The sequence below is a fragment of the Oreochromis niloticus genome, linkage group LG14 (assembly GCF_001858045.2).
Source record: "Oreochromis niloticus isolate F11D_XX linkage group LG14, O_niloticus_UMD_NMBU, whole genome shotgun sequence".
Taxonomy (NCBI): domain Eukaryota; kingdom Metazoa; phylum Chordata; class Actinopteri; order Cichliformes; family Cichlidae; genus Oreochromis; species Oreochromis niloticus.
In genome coordinates this window covers 12,395,087-12,418,172 of record NC_031979.2, presented here as the reverse complement: position 1 = coordinate 12,418,172, position 23,086 = coordinate 12,395,087, and the positions used below count along the sequence as shown (strand labels likewise).

At 40.7% G+C, this 23,086-nt stretch overlaps 2 protein-coding genes and 1 long non-coding RNA gene across 6 annotated transcripts in view; 2 read left to right on the top strand and 1 right to left on the bottom strand.

The window, feature by feature from the left end:
- The first annotated feature begins 701 nt into the window (after window positions 1-701).
- zbtb38 (zinc finger and BTB domain containing 38) lies at window positions 702-11,122 on the top strand. Of its 2 annotated transcripts, none has more exons than XM_025898146.1 (2): window positions 702-840; window positions 7,115-11,122. In XM_025898146.1, exon 2 carries the CDS (start codon window positions 7,115-7,117, stop codon window positions 10,769-10,771), a length of 3,657 nt encoding a protein of 1,218 aa, XP_025753931.1. In that variant the 5' UTR covers window positions 702-840; the 3' UTR covers window positions 10,772-11,122. The 2 variants fall into 2 exon arrangements, with proteins under 2 accessions (XP_025753931.1, XP_005474528.1); XM_005474471.4 differs by lacking the exon at window positions 702-840 and adding an exon at window positions 854-4,422.
- A 122-nt stretch (window positions 11,123-11,244) lies between these two features.
- On the bottom strand, window positions 11,245-16,487 carry LOC112842130 (uncharacterized). Of its 2 annotated transcripts, none has more exons than XR_003213791.1 (3): window positions 14,599-16,487; window positions 12,798-12,865; window positions 11,245-12,355 (listed from the first exon to the last, which is right to left on the bottom strand). It is a non-coding gene; the product is annotated as an uncharacterized LOC112842130 (long non-coding RNA). The 2 variants fall into 2 exon arrangements; XR_003213790.1 differs by having other exon boundaries at window positions 11,245-12,350.
- Window positions 13,145-23,086, top strand: part of rasa2 (RAS p21 protein activator 2) — a 32,405-nt gene continuing 22,463 nt past the window's right edge. Inside the window, exons 1-2 of one of the 2 annotated variants that reach the window (XM_025898147.1) lie at window positions 13,145-13,722; window positions 16,634-16,757. In XM_025898147.1, the coding sequence (XP_025753932.1) occupies window positions 13,665-13,722; window positions 16,634-16,757 (182 nt within the window). In that variant the 5' untranslated portion in view covers window positions 13,145-13,664. The remainder of the gene's footprint in view (window positions 13,723-16,633; window positions 16,758-23,086) is intronic. The other variant, XM_003441730.5, reaches the window with a different exon arrangement.

Sequence of the window (23,086 nt, the reverse complement as noted above, 5' to 3'; positions counted from 1 at the left end):
GCAAGCTACAGTAACATATGACAAAGGTACGCATTGTTTTTCTCTGTTTACAGGTACTTTTAGAATCAGAGCTGGCATGTTATAGTGAATGTTAAAAGAATAACATAATACAGTCCTATTGTCATGTAAGAATGCCAAAAAAAAGAAACAAAACCTAAGTAAGCCTTGTGTTATAACAAAAAGAAGAACACGTGTTAAACTGCAGGTAGTTTTCCATAAATGACCGCGCCTCCCTGCAATATCAAATATTTCTGTGGCCAAATGATAGCTGTGTGCCGGAGTGATCTGACATGACAGCATACAGCCCTGAATGGTGGGTACCATGGCCTATTATTAGCCCCTGACACCGCCTTCTCAGCTGAGTCTGGTCTAGGAAAAATATTCATTACGTAACAATAAAGAATCTGTCTCCCAGACCCACTTCCCGAATACCACAGCAACAGCTAGGCCTCACTCTGAGGCACAGAGACATCAGCCACATCCATTTGATTACTGGCGTGGTGTAGGGCTGTGTGGGTTTTTTCATGCTTATCCATTTACTGCACACATTCACAACACCACCCCTCCTTCTCAGTTCCTCTTTGTGGGTCAGTGATGCAGCGGGAGTGACGCAGCAGTAGCAGCAGCCTCCAGAAGGCAACTTTGCACAGCAGGAACCGGGAACCTCTGCCAGAGCCATAGTCCACAGACGGCAGTGACGAAGGGAAAGTGGTAATGGCCTGATGCGGGCTAGAGGAAGAATGGGAGCCGGGTAGTTGCTCTCCTCCTTCTAAACAAACACCAGAGAGGCTTCCACAGCGAAGGGACAGGCCCGGCAAGACCTTCCACACAAACGTTTTGGTAGGCATCTCAAAGTACGAGTGCTTGTTGCGGCAGCAACATGAGTTGTCCAAGGGATGAATGTCTTTGTATGCTAAAGAGTGTGAATGCTTTGAGAATGAGAATGAGGCCTACTCAGCCTTCTGCTGCAGTCTTTTCCTCTCAGCCTTTTCCCCGAAGAGCGTCCCTGCAGGCCGCAGCTGAGCTCACTGAGCATCAGAGGCGAAGAGGCCTGTTAACTTTGTTTTTAAACACATCCTAGCTGTAATGTCAGGGTTATGTTTACAAAATACCAATATGAGCACAGAACTTCCAGTTAGGACAGTTATTTTCTTATCATTTGCAGGCCTCTTTAAGCTTTAGCTTGAGGCCTAACCTCGTAAATCCCAAAGCAATTGTGCCAAGCAATAAAAAAAAGTCAGCCTAGATACCCTTATTAGGTGAACAGCACACTATGTTCATACAGATGAGTTATTATTTAGGTTAAAACAATAAGAAGACCACAAAATGGGCTAAATCTCATAAATAAGAAATGATTCGTTTTTCCAGCATCAGAATCTGCTGTCAGGTTTTACGCAGGAGAAAACCTGAAATTAGATACAAACTACTAAAATATACTGAAACCAGGGTTTTAATTTGACTTCTAATATCTCTTTGTTGTGAATTCGAGAATCACACAGGCACTAACTAAAACAACAGGTGGCTGCTATGATTGGACAGAGCTGTCATACCAGGAAGGAAAATATAAATACATATATGTATATATGTGTTGAAAGTTCAAGGCAATCGTGATCAAGAATGATCTGTTTGGTGTACCGCCCACTTTGTGGCATGCAAATCTCGATAAGCTTTAAAAAAAAAAAAGCTTATAAACTTGTCTGACCAGTAAAAAATGATGCTGTTCTTCCTCTTTTCAACCTCTTGCAGTCTATAAATATTAATTAAATGCAGCTTATTGAAAAAGAGCTCTTAATGGTTTCTGCACACAATGGAATCACACGTGTCTATTGAAAAAGGTGGTAGCAGCCAATAACCTAAATGGTCTACATGGATTAGATTTAATGTTTTATAAAGCAATAAATAGCTAGCCATTCTAGTCTCCATCTCTTTATCATCAAGTTATTTCTTACTCTCAGTATGGGGACTTATTGATACACTACAGTGATGCAACAAATGCCTTCATGGCAGCGATCATTACTGCAGTTTTAGCATGTTATGGGCTGGATTAAACGCTCCTAGCTGTCTTAGTCCAGAGGAAGGTTTAAGTAGTGGTGAGAGTCTAAAAACAAATGTATTAAACTGCTTTCCCTCCTAGAAATGATGCCAAATGAAAGTGAAATCATTTTCCCTGCATTTTCATTACACTCTGGTGCTTTCCACGAGCAGCCTTTGCAAACCATTAACTTTATTTCATTTTCACTTTTTGTACACGTGTTTTTGTGACCACCTTATTCTGTTTAAATGTTACTTTGACATGTAGTAGTTTTACTGTACAGTGTAAGGCACAGACAGTCAAAGCAAAACAAGGTTACTGTGCAGACTTATTTAAATGCAGATTTAAATGCATCCATGCAATTAACTTTCTTCCAACCAAAGCAGGGTTTTCTCATTCACATGCGTGAGAGCGAGTAGATAAGAACTTCTCATATACGGGCGGATATTTTGACGCTGCATGATGAAGGTCAAACGAACTTGCAGGCTGACTCTGCTGAGAGTCAGACCAGAGAATACAAAGTAAACTTTAGAGTAACACACGCTGTAATTATGGCGTTTTCACCACAAAGCATTGTTCAAAAGCCTTAAAGGATCAGTCTGATCCAAGCATGAACTAAAAAGTGGCCAACCAATACCACTGTCATGTAGGGTTTTTTTTCCATTTGGTGTCAGGCAGTTCGTGTCTTTATATAAATAAACTTTACTTTCTTTGCTTTACAAAGCTTAAAAGAAAACATCAGATTCCGCTGTCACTCTCAAACTGACTGCTTTTCTCATTTTTTGCTCTGAATCAAACAACTAATCCAAGTTTCAATCTTTGCTGCTACAGTAAAAATATGTTTGATCTGTCTTTTTTTGTTCCTTCGCACTGTAAGTTCACACAAGCAGATATGTAGATGATGATATTTGAAAAGAAAACTGAACAGCGATGAGCAGAAGGCTGCGTGCCACGCCACCCAGAAATGGTGGCTATTGTGTGCATTCATCAAACCAAATTAATGTCATACAGCAAACACAAAAAAGGGGGCAGCAGTCACAGCAGTTAAGATTTTAAAGTTAGGTCTTTTAAGTGTGGAAAGCACAAACACTTAATGAAGAAAACATTCCCTGCTTCAGGGCGATGAGTAAGTGCATGCATGGTGATACAGCACCTGCCTCATTTCTGTCTTTTGAACTAAATAGTGCCATAAAAATGAAAGCTTTGATGCTTGCTGTTTGTTAAAGTGGATCTCAGTCAGGATGAGGAGGGCACAGTCATATGACTCCACTCTCAGCCGCGTAAATAAAACAGTGCTTCCGTCCTTAGAGGCTAGTGAGAAGCTCACAGAGCCATGTCGTGTTTAGCTTCCTCCCCTCCCCCTCCTCGTCTGCATTGCTGACGCATCTGCTGCCGGTGCATCAATCAGCAGCTTCTATGTAGGTATAAGCAGAGTCTCCGCTGAAAGCGGGACTCTCTTAGCTTTGCATCCGGTTTGCATGCTCGATGCAACTGTGAGAAAATGCATTGATGAACATCTGTCCGCTGACTAACAAAGCTACACAAATAGGACAGTGCCATCTTCTCTTAGCTTGTGCATTACCTAACCACAGTGACTGCGTAAGCACAGACGAAAGCCTTTGGTGTAATGTATTGCTGCACTGGCAAAGACAGGCAGATAGTGTAGCGTCATGCATTTAAGGTGCATGCTCTTTCTACGTGGCTAGAGATGATTTTGTGTCATGCATTTTTGGTCAACATCGAGCTGCATCGAGATCCCGCTGGTGCGGTGCTGGGGAGATTTAATAGATTGTCTGCTGTACAGCAGAGGAACCCTTCACTCTATGCTGCTAATAGCAATGCAGCTGAGCGTTTTCTCTGGCTGTGCATTCGAGTACAGAGCTGGTGTGTGATGTAGCACCCTGCATCTCTCCGCTCTCCCTACAACCCTCTGCCATGCTTAATAAAAGTTGCCGCTTCCTGCTCAGTGGCTCCAGAACGAAAGCTTCAGTTGCCCAGCCAGCACAAAAGCAGACCCATACTCCGATTTAGCTACACGCTGCTTAAACCGTGAGTTATTCCTATAGCTTGTAGCAGGACAGAAGAGGGACAGCCAGAGGAGGGCAGGGCAGATCTAGCCCAGGACTTGGGCTGCATGGATAGAGGCGAAGGACGTTGGAGCCGGAGTCATCTTCATACAGAGAGGGAGGGAGAGGAAGAAAGACGTCAGAAAAAGCTCTGCTTCTGACAACACCACTGTTCAGCGACCATCATAGAAAAAAAACTACTTTCGCCTTGGTCTCACGAAACTGTTTTTCATGTATAGTTTGGTATACACGGGGCTGTAGAAAAGGGATACTGCATGACACTGCTTCCTGTTCGCCCTGCATCACTTTCTCTGATTTACTAAGGTATGTTTTGCATGATTTTTTAACCATTTCTTTTTCTTTTTTTGTTTGGGGTTTTTATTTTTTATTTGCGGAAGTTCGCTTCGCACAGATGAGTGAAGTGTCTTTTGCTTTGATATTTCGCTCTTTGATTGACAATGCTGTCTGTATGCTGTACTGTCATTTCTTGGTTTGTGGTTTAGTGTGTGGGGACTTTTTCATTACAGATGTAACAAAAATAATTTCACTTTGTCTTTGAAGGTAAACTAAAGTTGGGGTGTGGCAAATTCATAAGCCCTGATGAGAAATTCTAATTTCCGCTCAGCATGTGGTGGGAATAAATCGGAGAAAACTGATACAAAATGTGAAAAAAATGAATGCGGTGAAGTAAACTAACGATGCAAAGGAAAGGATGAAACGCTTCTGATGAAGCACAAAGTACAAAATTAAAACAAATGCGTGGCACATCACTTGCGCTAGGTGAGAAAGTCCATTTTTTTTGCTGCAGACAAAGACACACAGACCAATACACATACACAAAGTACATTCAAGCCGAGACAAAGGCAAACCTCGATTGCTCTGCAGACTGCTGCGCGGTGCAGGTTCTCAGAGAGGGCAGCTTGTTTGTGGGAGAGAGAGGGGACCGAATACTCGGACGGCTAATACAGTCACTTGCCATCCAGCTGAATCCCAATAAGAGCTGCGCCATAGCATGTTGCCATGACAACAGAGGCCTGTCTGAGAAAGACGGCAGCAGGGTGGCTGTGTTTCATCAGTCTGGGATGCTTTAAAGACTGGCGGCCATATTTGTTGCACGAGAATTTAAAAACAAAACAAAACGAAAACACAAAATACCTTCGGTGATAAATCACCTGCAGTCCCGGGAGTAAAGAATACCGGTCGTTCACAACAGCGGGCTGCCAAATGGTGCGCACCACTGGCAGACATTAACAAAACGTGACACAATATCAGATATCAAACTGAACTGTGAATATAAACCAGAGATGACCGATAAAGATGACTGGCGTGTAAATAAAAACATAATAAACTCCTAAAAAAAGTCTCTAATGCTAATTTGTACAATCATCACTGCATGACTTTCAATGCAGCCACAAAGATGAAAATAGCAACAATGTAAAGTGGTGACCTCTGAGCTTGACTTCCAAAAGAACTGATGCAGGCGTGATGATTCATCACTTGCGAGTGTAAGCTGAGTGTGTTTTAGCAGATACAGTCAGCACACTGTGTAACACATGCTAAATGCCTCAGTAAAGACTCATCCCTAACTGACTCTATATGAGTAGGCCACAGTTAACCCGTCATCCTCTTTCAAAGTCAGAATTAACTTCATCTTGGGTTTGCAGATTGCAGATAGCGTTAAGTCATTATCAGAATCAAATTAATCCATAAACGCTGGATTGCCAGCATTCAAAAATACCAGTCTGTACAATCAAGGCCGCCATTAGCTCCAGTATGCGGAAACTGAAAGGCATTTCCTCAAGAGTAACTACCGCATTACTATTATCAATGCATTATCAATTTTATATACTAATACATGCAATAAATAAGCTTTCATAGCATTGTTTATGTTAGTTGCCCTTAAACAAGGTATTGATGAATAGTTAGGAATTAAAAGCAACCTTTGGTGCCTGCACGACAAACTGAAAAACAAAATGGGAGCATATGACTCATAACTCTATGGGTAACATTCATATATTAACTTTAAAAACAAAGCAAAGCAAACCAAAAACAACAGGCAGTCGTGATGACTGTACAACCAGTCTTTGTGTTGTGCACCGCTGTAGCATCACACTGACTGGATTACCATTCAATTTATTCATCGTTAATTACAACTAAAAACAAAAAGGGCCGACTGTGAGAATGCCAGGTGCACCAGCTGTCAACCATTAGGTCGCTATAGATTCAGGATTTTTTTTTTAACTGCAGCCATCCCAGTAAATTTTTAAGCCAGTGTCTTTGGTTTTAGCTCATATTTAAACACAGCCTTTGAATAAAAATGCTCGCTCACAGTACTTCTATGCGGCTGCGTGACACACTCCCACCAGAGCACTTTCTAGTACAAAGTATAAGCCACAAAGCAGCTACTCTGCAGCCTTTGCTGTAGTAGCTTACAGTTGTCACATTTTCACTTAAAGCTCAAATTTTCATAGAACCATTCCTTAAAGTAATTACCCACACCCTCCCTATTGCAGCTCTGTCTGATGATTCACAGCCTGAAATATCAAAGTGTATTAACAGTTACGTGTGCCCGACGTAAAAAGGGAGATTAACTTTTAAAAACGTGAGATTAAAGAGCTCTTCTACAGACGAGAAGCACATCTGGGATTAAGCAGAAGTGATTTCAGAGAGCAACACAGTCTTAAGACAGTTCAGCCACAGTTTATAGGTTTGATATTTCAATGAATTAACAGTTTGCATTAAAGTCATTGTGTAAGCCATTTTTTAATTGTTAAAAAATATAATTTTATGCAAAAATGCAAGTGAACTTATAGTTTCTTAAGTCAGAAGTGTTCACCAGCTTGTTGACATTAGCGCTCATGTGCCAGGACATTACTGCCATCTAGTGTTAAATCACACAAAGAGCTTGATAGCTTCAAATATTACATGTACACACTTCACTCCTGAGTCTTCTTTTGGAATTCAGATTCTCTGTTTCGCAAAACTCTAATGTGATTATTTCTCGTCCTATGTTTAGATGACTGTGGTGTCTCCATGCCCTCACAACCTGATGGATAACGCTCACCCTCAAACTGTGCTTAGCAAGCTTAATGAACAGCGTTTACAGGGCCTCTTCTGTGATGTTACCATTGTGGTGGAGGATGTAAAGTTTCGGGCCCACAAGAACATACTGGCAGCCTGCAGTGGGTACTTCAGGAACGCTCTGACGACTTCTGAGCCATGGAACTCCAGCCAAGTGCTGGAGCTGATGGACCTTAAGTCTGAAGTGTTTGCCTGTATCCTCAACTTCATGTACTGCTCAAAGGTGACATCATCTGATGCAGAGGACACGAGGGGTGTAGTAGCAGCTGGAAAAAGACTCGGAATTCCTTTTTTGGAGAAGCTCGCAGAACAAGAGAGACAGGATGAATGTGTTAAACCGGCAGATTCTTGCACAGCCCCGGTGTCTGAAAAAATAAAGAAGGCACCTCTTGGGCTCGAGGAGGTAGACAGCACCAGAGGACCACGCATCACCAATGCCTTCTCAATCACTGAAGTGTGTCCTGGAAACAATCCTTTCACCCCTCTGGATCAAGCAAACGGAGAGAGGCAGTCACCCGACTTGGGTCAGCTCCCATCAAGTTGTTCTACAACATCCTGCTTCAGCGGGAACAATGAGACTACCCACGCCCTCTCTGAGCACTCATATGCAGTATGCAAATCCACTGAAGGCAAAGATAGCAGTCAGTGTGATAGCAAGAAGGTCTGTAAGCCAGCTGTACCGCAGCCAAAGCAACTCATTTACAGGAATATAGGACCGCTTAAAAAGCGGCACAAGCTGAGAAGCATTTTGGGTAAAAGCATGCTTCCGACACCAGCCGAACCAGAAACCGACAAACCAAATACAGTGACCCCCACATTTACTGACGGTGCTACTGCAACACCTGCCACAGTTATGACCCCGCCTCCGCTTTTTTCTGAGGCAGAAAAAAGCATAGACACAGGGCCACCTATGGCCACAGACAATGCTCCAATGGAGCTGGGTCCGCCAACCCTTTCCCCTCAAACAGAGGACAGTATATCAATCTATGGCTGTGAGCACTGTCCGGAGATATTCACAAATAAAGCTCTTCTCACCATTCACTCAGAGGTACATAAAAAGCGTTTTGTTAGTCATTTGTTTTGCACGTTTTGCCACAGGAAGTTTATACACCTCAAACGTCTGCGCAACCATGAGCAGGTCTGTCCTAAGGCTTTGAGAGGCCCACCTAAACTAGATTCCAGGGATAGCTCAACCAAAGAGGTGGATCACCATTCCGATGACGGATCAGAAATGGAAACCAACACATCCCAGCCTCCTCCCACCGACCTGCCAAGCCCTTACACCCCAGAGCCCCTTCAAGTGGACCAATCAGAGCCTCCACACGATGAGAAGCCAATGAAGATATATGGTGGTCAGAGGAGATATAACTGTAGTGTGTGTAAACGAGTCTACGTCACCCTATCCAGTCTAAAGCGGCATGAGAATGTACATTCCTGGCAGAGGGCCTACCCCTGTCACTACTGTAACAAAGTATTTGCCCTGGCAGAGTATCGCACTAAGCACGAAATCTGGCACACAGGTGAACGCCGCTACCAGTGCATTTTCTGCCTGGAGACATTCATGACATACTATATCTTGAAGAACCATCAGAAGTCCTTTCATGGCATTGATCCCACTCTGTCTGTTAAGAAAAAGTCTGCAAACGGCGGGCTAAAATCCAACATTTATCCTCTCAAACTCTACAGGCTTCTACCCATGAAGTTTAGAAAAAGACAATACAAGACGTACAGTCACACATATTCAGAGAGAGCTGAAGGAGGTGATCAGCCTGCAACAGACAGTAACTCTGTTATCCCTCAAATTGAAGAAAATGGTCTCAACAGCCACCCTGACACTGCTTCATTCCCTCTGACGTTCATGGCAACGACAAAGATGATTTCACCTGTCATGCCTCGCATCAGCTTTGACAAGCCATGTGACCAAGATGGCGACCAAAATCTAAACAGTGAGCTGGAAATTCAAGGGGCCACAAGAAAAGAGGCAGAAAACAGAGGTCCACCCTTCTTTAGCTATGATGGTTCCTTTTCTGTGCAACCCCATGCAGAATCTCCTGCAGGTTACAAAGATAATCCATCTCCGTTAATTAACTCAGAGCACATGAGTCATAATATGCCCTTCTTAAAGTCCTTGAGCACTGTTAAAAAGCTAGGTGAGCTGTCAGCTTCTGCCAAAAGAGTTGAAGACATGACCAAGGAGATCCTTCAATCGCACACAGAGAATTTGTTGTGTGATAAAACATTGGGGGCAAAAACAGAAACATACATCGCCAAACCCGCATGCCCAGGTCCATCTTTTGACAGCGATGCCATGCCGCTGTGTCAGATAACAGTCAAAATTGGCAACGAAGCCATTATCCGACGCCAAATCAAAGGATCGAAACTATTCCCCAGAAAAAAAAGGAGAATTCGAGAACTGAGTGTGGAGCAGAACCCAAGCCAGTGCCCTCTAACAAGGGAAGACTCAGAGAGTCCCAGGCTTCGCTTCAGACAAGAAGTCGCTGCCACCAGAGAGCCAGAGACATGCGATGACCCGTCTGATTGCGAGGCAGCAGATAAGCTTTGGCGCCCCTACTATTCCTATAAAGCTAAAAAGAAAAGGAAGAAGCTCAGATATAAGCACAGAAAAGCCATGTTTCACCATTTTTCTGAAACATCCGTAGACAGAACTGCTGCTAGCGAGGCCCACCTGGAAAGAAGCAGTTGGCTGAGAGAAGAGAGCGTGTCAGTGAGCAGCACGAGGGTGAAGCACAGCGTTGGCAAGAACTGCAGCCCGAGGGCCACGTACAACTGTGAGATCTGTGACAGCTCTTTTATCACGGAGACCGGTCTGAGGGCTCATGTCATTGGCTCTCACCCCTGTTTCTGTCGGACCTGTGGTAAACAAGGCCCCCCCGGTGAGGCGCCCGCCGGCCGTGATTACATCTGCAGCAGCTGTATGGAAAATGGCTCCTGCTTCGATAACACACCCCAGAGCCCCAACCGAGAGAAAAGGTACCGCTGCTCCTTCTGTCCCCAGCGCTTTCTCTACCTCGCCACGAAGAGAAGCCACGAGAAAAAACACAAGGAAGCGAACGAGGAGGGCTACACTTTTGACGACTTCGCACCGTGTTCGAAATACTCTGCTCACCAGAGCGAAGCCAACAGACAGGCAACCATCAAAACAGAGGACAGTGACAATCACGGGGGGACGAACATAAAACATGAAAGAGTGGAAGGGGAACATTTTTCCGTTGATGAGAATCAGCCTAAAACCGAGGAGAAAACTGACTTTACGACTCTCTACCAAGATGTGTCATATTCCAGCATTAAAAGTCCGTTATCACCTTGCACTGATCCACTGTTTTCCCTTGCAGCCTCAAAGGTGAAACACAAAATACCAAAAAAGAGGTTAAACACACAGCATTCAAGTCACCTGGTTTCAAAAAGGCAAGCGTGCGACAGAGACAGTGACAGCAACACGGACGCTGTGATGGGACCAAGAACGAACAGTCACAGTGAACTCTTTAGAAGAAATGACTCTGATTCTAGAGGTGCCCACATTTCCATGCACAAGCCAGAGAAATGGGCGTGCAAAGAGGAGCCGTTTTTTTAAAGGTCCATGAGGACTGCAACCAGCTACAGGGAAGATTAAGGAGAAAAGAAAAAAAAAAGCAATTTGGTTAGGGAACATAGGATTTGCAATGTTGTATTTGCAGCTTAGAGTGTTTGAAGGGACAGCAAACAGTAAACATGATGATCTAATTATCCATGTAATCTCTTCCCTCCTAAACCAGACTCAGTAAGCTTTTGTTCAAGTTTTTTTGTTTTTTGCATAATATAGGACCTCTTGACACAGACTGTATTTTGTCCATTGTCTATGCATGTAAGGTAGACTCAGTGACATGACAGAAAGCTCATGGAAAAAAAATAAATAAATACAACTACTGGTGATAGTTCTTCAAAACGACGTGCAATATCAAAGCAGAGAGACAAAGTGTTGGAAAATATGTAAAATCAGTCTAGTCTTCACTTTTCCTGGAGAAAACCAGATGAATTTTCTGACTGTCACCTTTCTGAATCTCCCTGTCAGCTAGCTGGGCATGGCGAGTTGCACTTTATAGGTAGACTATGCTAATTTGTTCATTTAATACTTTGGATAAGTCGATTTCAATTTGAAGCACCACTGATGTAATTTCAATTTTTGAATTAACTCATTGCACCACTGAGATTAAACTTAATACTTTTGTGTGTTTAATATGTATAAAACATGTAAAATTATTTAAATAAATACTGTTGGATATTCTAAACCGTTACATCCTGTCCTGCTTTGGCCAAATTATGGTAAAGGCTTCGCCATTGTTTCATAGTATAATCTACGCCTAAATGCTAAAACTTGGTGAAACTAATTATGACTGAGGAGCTAGAGAAACATAGTGTTTAAGTGGGGTGGGTGTTTTTAGGCAGAAGGATTTAAGCAGGCTTATTGGTGCAAAGCCTCCTTCCATCAAGCCACGAGGTGGTTGTGCACTCCTCACGGGTCCTCAGGGACCTGCACAGCATCTGAAAAGTTAATTCCCTTTTTTCTTCCACACAAACTGCATCTGTTTTTAAGAGTTTGGGCTCAAGACACAATTTCCAGATGTGTAAAAGAAATTCCTTTCTTCGTTTTCAGGTATAAGGCACTGTTGAACACACCAATAATAACATTGAGGCAGCCTGTCCTGCCATAAACTTTAATGAGGGAAAATCAGCAAATCATGTGATGGCAGCGATGTGACTCCAGATCAGATCAGATTTTTCTTTTCGTTTTTTAATCTGCAAGTATTGCTGCATACGGCATTGGCAATAGACCGAATTTTACTCATGCAGGGTCAAATTATAACATCATATTATCTAAGAGCATAACTAAATATTGTGGAGTTATGTGTCCTGACTAGGGATTACAAATGTAAGTAAGAAGTATTTACATTTATAAATTGAGATGCAAGAAAGACAGAAAGTATGTGAGCTACCTTCAGCTGCTCCCTTGTTCACAAGGGGTCGCTACAGCTGGTAGCTCAGCATGTTTGATTTGGCAATTTGTTTTACTTTTTTTCTTCTTACACCGGATGCCCTTCCTGGCAGAACCCCACAGGGACTTGTGCCTCCCCTCGGGACAGAACCAGGGATCTGCCTAGCAAATGTGTAAACCACTATACTATGAAAGGAAGGAAAGAAAGAATATAGCTAGGAATAGCTCCAGTGTTCAGGTGAAAAGGGCTCACAATATTGTGCAAAAGCTACATTGATTACTGTGGTCATTAAAATAAATATGAGCTAAATCTAGTATACACTGAATATGATCATTAGTAATCTGATATAGATTTCTGATTGTGTATCATACATCACAAAAGCATTTTTTATCTTATTTGGAGACAGAAAATTCACATACATGGCCACTCCTGAATTATTATATTAAAAAATACACAAAGTATTTTACTTTATGAATCTTAATCTCCTGTGCAGCTGGGAAACTACTGCCACACCCCTCTGAGTTGAACTCCATGTGCAAAATTAACAAAGGAAAACACTTAGGCTCAGATGTTATAATAACTGTATATGTGTAGTGAATAAGCATGTGCTGTTTAGAAACCGCATACCTGACAGTTTTTCAGGCTCCATGCTACTACCATCTGACGATGACACCCAACCAAAAAAACTACACCACCTTGAAAGGGGAAAGAAAAAACAACAAAAAACAAAAACAGATGCATGTGAAATGCTCACTGAACTGTGTATCTTGCAGTATCTTGTAATCCACACAGAAGATAATAAAAACAGGGTGATGTATAATATTACGTATTTTTCATTTACCTGTTTTGCTGAAAATAAATAAATGCAAACCAGGTATGACACACCCACAAACTCGAATAAATATTTGCTCAGTAACACACTCATAAAGCAGCTGTGACGTTCGCGGACATTTTTATGTTTTGGTGCAATCATTTAGTGTGCAGCTTTCCTCGGGTTAATGCTTTCAAAATAAAGTGTTTTAGTGAATGTGTCCCCCCGAGAAATAAGTTTTTATCCAGGACAGAGGTAGCCAGCTCATTCATACCCGGTGACACCTTTATCTATCTGACAAAAGCGTGCATAAAGCGTACAGGGTTAACTTAAAGCGCTGGTGTCCGAGATTAGCCAAGCTAAGCTAAGCTAGCGCCACAAGTCAAACTATTACCGTGTTATCCGAAAGCGTTATGGTTGCATAATGAATGACACCATACACTCACAGAGAGAGAGAGGGACATTAAATTCCTTTTAAAACTCCTACTAATCACACTGCAGCGCCAGCCAAAGGGAGCTCGACTTTAGAGGAAGCTCCAAACATTTCAAGGCTGGAGCGTGTGCGGGACTTGACGTGACGCTATAGTGGGACTGGCTTTTTCTCCACTCTGCCTGCATTCATAAACGGATATGATAAACCAGCTCTGAATGCACCGGAGCAGCGACAAAAGTCAGCTCTGACCATGGCGGAAGACGACGACGCTAAGATACGGATTTTACAGAGCCTGCGGGGTAAAATATGTAAGTGAACCGACGTTTTGAGAGTCTCGAAGAGTGTGAGGGGGGGAAGGAGGTCGAGAGCTGCGAGACGGAGACCGGGAGGGGTGCGGTGTGCTATCAACAGTCGACAGAGTGAAGGCAGAGACAGGCGGCTCATCTGGTCCGTCTGCTGGCTGGTGCCTAACGTCAAGATAGCCTAGCATGCTAGTAGAGGCTACTAGCTTGTTGTGACTGCATTCATTCATCGCGCAGAGCCTCGCCGCCACCATTTAATACCCCTGAGCCTATTTTGAAACGGTGGCTCTTATTTTTATTCGTATTATTTTTTGGTAGCTTGAAGCAAAGTTAAATCAGCGTCGGGTTAGCTACTACCACCAGCCGCTTCAGTCAGTCGTCACCAAGCTAGGAGCCCATTCAGCTATTCTCACTGCAGGCATCTGCCAGTCAGGCAACTCTAATGCTAAATATTAGACGGCAACAACATTATTTCCAGCTACAGCACAGTCTTTAAACGTAACGCACATCGGATTGAAAGGCGGCAAAGCAGTGGCTGCTCAACCCTTTAAAGTTTCACGTTAGTTGCTCATTTTTAGCCGGACACCAACCGTAACTTAACTGGGAACCACTAACTTATTTTTGCTAATAAATCCAATATTGTTTATTGGCGTTAAAATAAAAATAAACCGGTTTCTTGAAGCCTTTTCTGCTGTTTGAAATGCTTGTGGAGGCTGTCGTCTTAAAGAAGATTATCGTGTCATCAAGTGCCACTAAATTACTGATTGAAAAATAGATGCTTGGTTCTTTAAAAAAAAAAAAAATCGTAGTTACTTAAATGTCACAATCATCGCGTTTTTGTCAAACGTCCAAATTGGAAATCCCGACTTTTAAGTAAAATACCTCAGCAGAGCCTCGGTGTCCTCTCCTCGCGGGGCAGCTCCTGTGTGGGGGTATCTCCCTGATGGATTTATCGCTCTGTTTTTTATCAAAATAAATAAATATGTCTACGGCTTCTCTCTACGAGCGTTTTAACCCCCTTTCTGATGTTTTAAACGTTACGCAAGTAGATTCCTTCATTGCAAGTTTTTGCTTATAGATAACAGGGTACTGCATATGGCGCAGTAGATTTGCTTATTTTCAGTGTTAATACCCATTCATTAGCCCTCATCCGCTTCCCCATCATCCTCTCTCTGTCTTCACGTTTCGGTTTGTGTGTGGCACTGTTTCTATTAATCACATGAAATCTAACTGACTGGTTAAAATGAATGTATTTGTATTTAATGAGAGCAATATTTATTACTGCTGTATTACTGAAATTATGTCGTGCGTTCATTCTTTTTAATAGCCACTCAGATGCATTTTCAGTTTCCAAATTGATAGTAGGCACTCATGAGTAATGGGTGAAATGGTGTGTATTTACTGTAAGACGAGTATAGGCCAGCTACCATGTAATGCTTGTACTGCTAGGAACACAATAGGAAGACAAATGTCAGTTTCACTACTATGAATTAATGAAAAAACAGTAAGCAGAACAAAATAGAGGAACTATCATGGCATGTAACTCACTTTGCAGTCTTGCGAAACTCCATTCTTCCTCGTTCACACTTTGTCCTTTTTCCTTTAGCCTACTTCAGTGGAGGTGGCATTGTGTGAAGATGTGTTTATTGTGACAGCTTTTTGTTAATTTCCAGTGTACTTTTATCTGTGTCCTTGTTTGTTTGATTCTCATATTAAAGGTCCAAGGGCTTACTCACCCTTTAGGTCGTGGTTTCTTTTCACAGGGAGACACGCATCTGTTGTAGTGAAAATGTTATGAAAGGGCAAAGATAGATGGTCAAGTGATGCCTTATGTGTTTGTCTTTTTTTTTTTGCATATGTGCTTCTGTGTCCTACTTGCACCAGGACATCCTGGTCCAAGTTTACTGACAGCTTGACCGTTTTCACTGGCCATTCCCAAGATTAGACCCAAACTGCTATTAATAGCTTGTTAAAAAGCTGATCTCACTGGCGGCTTTTCTTAATTAGGTCCCTACCTGGGCTTAGGGTACCGGTCAGCAGCTAGAGGGCTAATTTAGACCATCATGACCCCTCTAATCCAATAAATAGCCTAAATATGTTACATTGTGAAGTTATTTATAGTGCTGTATTTTTGGTAACAATTAGCTGTACTGAAAATCAGCTTTACCCTATGTGGCGCAGCTTTTGTGAATTGTTGAGATATGTTGTACTAAAACTCCATGATATGTAATCTGAGCCTGCCTGCAATGATATGGAAGTAGTGTGTTACAAAGGTGTTTGTCATTTGTGAATCAGCGCTGTGCTGTCACCATTGGTTCTGCTGAGGAAGTCGATGTTTCATGTTTTTAACCACATTTGAGCGTCAAGTCTACTTCAGCTACATCCGCTCTGCAGCCTAGCCTGGCAACTGGCAGGAGTCTGTGTCCCCCGAATGAACACGGGATGATAAACATCAAAGCAGATTTTAAACGTGTGCTGAAAACAACTGCAATCATAAATCTTCTGTTAATTTAAGATTCCTGTGTGCTAAGTCGCGCAAATCAAATCACTTTAATGTAAACATAACTATTTTTTTGCTTGTTTATTAGAAGTAGCTGCAAAATTAAAAGCTTATTATTAATTGTCAGACTGAAGATGTATTATTTAGAGGTCCAAACCTTAAGCTTAATTATATTCTCACATACATGGACCTATCACTAAAATTCTGATATACAATTGTAAACCAAAAGAGCTACAGAGGTGAAGAAATATTACTGATATTGCTACTTGAGTTGAAGGCAGGTTTTTTTAATTAATTGATTTATTTACATATATATATATATATATATATATATATATATATATATATATATATATATATATATATATATTTTTTTTATAATGCTAGGATGCTAATGATGTTCTCTGTTTGCTGCAGGTGAAGCTAAAAACCTGGGTTCTGTCTCGGGTCCAAACCGACAAAGGGATCTCTGTACTTTTTGCACCATAAGTCTGGATCAAGAGGAGGTGTTCCGCACTAAGGTGTTTGACAAGAGCGTCTGGTAAGCAGGATAATCTTGTACTAATATGCTGATTACAGCTGCAAATCCCAATGCAATTTTGTCTTCTCTTTTCCAGATAGGGTTGCAGTTTGGCACCTGTTACTGTGCCATCATGTTGTGATTAGGTTAAACATTACTTGTATTAGTTTCATAAATATTAATTACACATGTAGACTTCAGTTAAATGCAACTACATAATCATTATGGCTGCGTGAACGCCGAGATGGGAGACGGCTAAACATTAAGTTGACTAGATCTAGCTAAAGGAACTTGCGAGACTTTTTTTCTGATAGACTGTGCAGATTTTTTTCTTTGCACTGATGTGGAGTACAGATTAGCTTTTTTTTCTAGTCCACGGGGTCATTAAATCATTATAGATATTTAATAGACTTTTATTAATATAAACGTAGAATTGAAAGGGGTCACAGTAGCTGGATCACAGATTGTGTGGAAAGGCCAATAAATATATGTGAAATGGTAGATGTAAAAGGTGTGACAAATCTATTCTTACTCACACACATTGATAGACTTGTCACCTAAAAAAAAAAGTTACGTTTCCTGATCATTGCAACACTTCAAAATGGCAACTTTTTCTTGAGAAAACAATGCCTTTCTTTTGCAAGTAACGCTGGCTATTCAAGAAATCCAAACATTATCTGTTTCGGGTTTACTATTTTACTTCTGGTGCTTCTGCCTCACTGTAATCATTTTAACGTAGAAAAAAAATCTTTCCTTTGGTTCATTATGTGCAGTATAAAATTCCTTTCCATCAAATAAAAAAAGCTCTTCTCCAGCCACTGTGTATCATTAGATACTGAATATGTACTGGTTGACTTTTCATCTTTTTCAGTCTGGTAAATGTCTTTGTTTTAAGTCAGTGATATTTGTCCTTAAAATGATTATCAAGATAATATCGAGACTTATGTTTTGGAGCCAATTTTAATTATTCAGCTATGCTCTCTTGAATTTATTGGTGCGTGCAAGCCACGTGTACAAATACTAGGCATTTATTTGTGGGGTAAAAGTTTTGACTGCTTAACTTGCATGTCAAGAGGCATTAAGAACATTACATTTGGCTGCTGTTACCTATGTTTTCATATTTTAGTTTTTTGTTTTTAATAATTTCATTCTCCTTGTGATCAAATTTTATATGGACAGTCATACTGAACTCGACAGTTTTCTATCTGTTATATGCCTTTCATGGATGAAATGCAGTCTTTCGAATACTTAGAAGCTGTTGAAACATGACTCAGAGCTGTGTGTGTGTTCGGTTCCCTTTAAGCTGGGAAATGTTGTGTGATTCTGAGTGAAATGAGACATTATGCCATAGTTACATGTTCACAGCCAGTTCAGAGAAAGGTGTGGATATTATGAAACCTTTAAGGGGTTTTTTCTATATTGCTGCACATTTAACTTTAAACATAGTCCTGCCCTCTTTAGGTATTTCATAACTGTTCTTTTTTTTTTCCTCTTTCTCCTGGTTTTTTAGTGCAGTTCAACAACAGTTTTAGAGGCTTCTTCCTCTCTGTCACTCTTAGCTGCACGAGTCCACTATTTATCGCATCTTGATCTATAAGGGTATGCGCTCTGTTTGACTCATGCGTGGTGTATGTGTGATCCAGTCTTCAGGTTTTAATAACTATGATTGCTCCCATTTGTGGTCAAGTGGCTTTCTCACTTTACTTGGAAACTAGGATGACAGCAGAGACAAGTGGGTGTATGGGTGGGTTACGGTAAATAGTTCTCTGATGTTAAAGAAGATATGTGGGTGTAAATTGGATTGGCTGGCTAAGCCCAAGGTGGAAGTGTTGAGAAAGATTACATCATTCAAGATGCATTAATGGACTGTGTGGCATTTGCATGTTCTCCCTGTGTGTGTGTGGCTTTTCTTGGTGCGCTGGCTTCCTCCCACAGTCCAAAGAGATGTTTTGGGTTAATTGGTAATTTTGAAAGTGGCTAAAGTGACTGAGAATGTAAGCCCATGCTAGCCCTATGAAAGACTGGCACCGTATCCATTGTGTTTTCTGCCTTTAAGTCCCATGACATCTGGTACGGACTTGCACCGGAGTTGAGTAGTATATGAGAAAAAAATTAGGAGTGGGGGGGGTCTGTGTGTGTGAAAAGATTCCTACTTTAATCTCTCCGATGCCTCTATAAAGAGCTACACATTAATAAATATTGATACATATGTGATTGTTTACAAGTCTTATTTTCAGTTCCCTTTTTTTTTTTTTTTTTTTTAGAGCTATTTATTTACATTGTGTTTATAATTGGCCTATCTATACATAAAGCAAGTGTATATCTACTGAATACACTAAATGCCGGCTGTCAATTAATGCGCTATTGCATTTGTTTTGTTTTTTCTCAAAGCATTGTCAGCTTCAATCTCAGTAAATCTAGAGAAGAAGGGAAGGACTGCATTTTTACTTGAACATGTGGACGGTTTATCTAGCCAAGTACTGTTCAGTCTGTTTAGGGACAGGTGGGCGGGCAGCACATATTAAGGTAGCGTTTAACCTACAGTCTGCTAGCTGTTTGGCTCAAAGTCTTGGTCATGAGGCAACTGAGTGGCAGAGATAATTTGACCTTCCCTCTTTCCCCCAGTTTCTAAGGGGCAGTCAATCCTGTGGTGAAGAAAGGCATTTGACTGTAAGACTGAATGTGTTGTCTGTGTGATATCCCAGCAGTGTGCTACAAGGCTCTACAGGGTGTACTTGGCATTTTGTAATGGGATGAATATTGCAGAATACAGTATTGTGCAGAGGTCCGGAGCCACCCTTCATTTCTTTATATTTTGCTAGGAAAATAGGAAATGGGTGCAGCGTTTTTACTGAAATGTGCAAACATGCATTGAAATACAGTAAGAAAGTCGATCTTAAGTATGACCGCCTTTATTTTTCAAGACAGTCTGAACTCTCTTAGGCAACTTTCTAGTAATTTAAGTAGTCTTCAGGAATAGTTCTCCAGGCTTCCTGAAGGACATTCAGAGCTCTTCTTTGGATGATGGCTGACTTGCTCTGTTCTGTCACGATGATCCCACATTGCTCTGGGGAGGCCAATCCATGACTATAGTGTCCCACTGTGTGTTTTTTCTATCCAGGTACGCTATTACTGCATTGCCAGTGCGTTTGGGATCATTGTCTTGATGAAAAATAAAACTGCTGTCAATCAGATGCTTTCTAGATGGTATTGCATGGTGGTTTACATTTGATGGTACTTTTCATAATTAAGTTCATAATTCCATCACTTTTGACACAGTCCCTTCCTAATTCTTAAAGACATGAATTTCAGATACTGTTTGTCTGATCTAGATGTTGTTTTTTTGTTTTTGTTTTGTTTAAGGCGTGCCACTTCTTCTTTTGTCTTCCACTTGTTGAGATTCCTCAAATTTTTTTTAAGGACACTGTACACCATAACAAGATGTGCTAAATTTCCAGCTAATAGCTCTGTGGGAATCACCTTGTTGATGCAAAAATACTTTTTAAGTGTGTTAAACTGTGTTGTCTTTGGTATTTTTCTGTAGATGCAACTAAAGAAATGAGAACAAATGATTTGTTTTGTGACAGACCTTCAGTAACAGAGTACCTAAAGATACAATTTAAAACTGGTTTGTTCAAGTTGTCTGTTATGTGTAGACACAACACTAGTTCATTCCTTGAATTAGGTGCCTTTTTATGCTTCATAGGTCGTGAGTAGGTTATGATTCATAGGTCAGTGTTAAGTAGCTTTACAAACATAAAAACATTCCTCTGAAAGTCATCAGGAAGGAGGACTAGACTGAAAATTTGTGAAAAAGCAGCTAATGTCCAAAGAAAAGCTCTGAAAGATCGTCAGAGAGCCTGGAAAATTAATTCTCAAGACCATTAAAAAAACCAAAATATTTGACAAAGTCTGCCAGCTTGGAAACAAAAATTAAAAAGAAATGAGGGCTGGCTCAAGACGTTTGCACAGTACCGCATATCTCTGGTTGCAGCATTGGGCATACATGCAGAATTGTATCTAAAATAATCAGTTGACAATGTAACGCATTGTTCTGTGATCTCAGCTCTTTGCATTTTTGCATTTTAGCTCTTTGCATTTTACTCTTATAGCTTATTTGTGTCACAGTTTTTGCATTATTTTTTAAAATTTAATTTATGGAAGACAATGGGATATAATGCAAGAGGAAAAAAATTAATAGATTTAGATTTTTCTTAATATAGTTACACTGCATGTTCAGGAAATCAGAAGAAAGCTGGTAAAAGTGACAGATTTAAACCTACAAGATATCAAGAACATTCCCCTCAGCCACGATGAGTCATAAGGGCACCCTGTGTCGTCCACCTTCTGCTCAACCAGTTCATTTCCCAGTATTTCAACAAATCCTGACAGTGTTTATGACAGTCATGTGATATTATTATTATTACGCTTATGTCCTAACACAATACCATGTTAGATGTACTCAATAATTGCCCATTATTAAAATTACTACTTAACTTAGAAAAATAACCCCAGCCATGTGTCAACGGCATACACATGCACACTTGCTAGATAAATTAATAAAGATAGTAAATCCAGTATTTTCTTATTACTTATTATATATACTGTTTTATTCTTGGAGGAATAAACTTAATAATGAACACATCTACATGCATATTTATTGCATTGTTGGTGAGCAACATATAATATTTATAACTGGGAATGCACCAATTTGCCATTTTTATTTTATTTTTCAGTCCATGATTGTATGAAGTATGGATCCAATACAGTATAAAATCAATAAAGGTGTAATTTTTAGACTGTACGTGACAAATGGATGCATGCATTTATTATTATGATGAATTGGAACAGAGAAAACCTCAAGTAAAAACTGGTTTTTACATTATTAACCAACCTATTGGTGCCCATTTAATAAAAACTCAGCATAAAGGTCTCTACCGCTTTTTTTTCTGTCATTCATGGTGACAGTAATTTTTTCTCATCTCATCCACTGTTCTATTTTAGCGTTCCCCTCCCCACAACCACCGAGCAGATGAGAGAGATATAAAATGATGCTAATGCAATGATAATGTGCAATAAAAGCTTTAAAACCAACTTAACAAACAGGAAATAGAAGAAAGGGAAAGTTGTCAACTGTAGTTGACTGCTGTTTGTCAATAAATCATAAGTAAAACATAAGCTACTACAGCAGTTAGCAAATTTGAAATTGTTCCAAACTGCTGACTCGTTATTCTTATGTCCATTCATGCCGCTAACTCTTTGTCAATCAAAGTATAGCCTCTGGGTTTACTAATGCATTGCCACTGATGTGTGACGTAGTAAACATTAACAATACCCAGAACTCAATAGATCAGCCTGTTGTCACATATACCAGTGCAGCTGTGCAAGTCAGCTCTGGTCCTATAGCAACTGTCAGGTTTTGAAACTTTGTTCTTGTTTTAATGTGTAACATTTCTGCATTCACAGTGATATTAAAGTTTATCTTTAGTTGTTTTCAGTTGACCCCCATAATGGCAAGAATTGCATAAGTGAGAGATTTTTAGACTGAAAAATGAAACGCAAACATTTTCAGCCATAGAAAAAAGAAAATGCATCCTCTTTAAATTCTTAGATTTTGCACATCAGGGCATAATAAAAATAATCTGGTGCTTGGCAGGTCTTCAAATTGGGTAAATGCAACTTAAAGTCAACTAGAAAACATGACATGTTACACAAACAAAAACCTAAGCTAAAATGCAGAAACAGTGTGTGTGGGGGAAAAACACTAAGTACACTCCATGATTCAGTAGCTTCTAGAACAACTTCTAGCAGCAGTAAGTTGAAGTCATCGTTTTCTGTATGACTTTATCTGTCTTACAGAAAACGATCGCACCCTCTCTTTACAGTGTTGCTTCAGTTCATTGAGGTTTGTGGGCATTCGTTTATGCACAGCTCTCTCTGTTTCATCCGGGTTGAGGTCTGGACTCTGACTGGGCCCTTGCAACACCTCGATTCTTTTCTTTTTCAGCATTTCTGCTGTGCATCTGCTGCTGTGCTTGGGATCATTGTCCTGTTGCACGACCCAGTTTCAGGACATTGTTTCATCTGGGATTAATCAAGAAGTCTGAATCAGAATGAACCAAGCTTTCGCTGTCTGGTGGTCTCACATTTGACTCTGGAATACTTTAGTATACAGAGGAGTTCATGGTTGACCCCGTGACCTGTAGCTGTAAAACAAGCTGCAATCATTAGCCCTCCACCACCATGCTTAACAGTTGGTGTGATGTGTTAATGCTGATATGCTGTGTTTTCACCATACATGCCAGTGTAGTTTTGCAAACCTTGCCACCATCTTCTTTTTAGAAAGAGGA

Bases quoted from the DNA above. Each gene is read 5' to 3' on its own strand.
- zbtb38 (XM_025898146.1), top strand. From the start codon at position 7,115: ATGACTGTGGTGTCTCCATGCCCTCACAACCTGATGGATAACGCTCAC.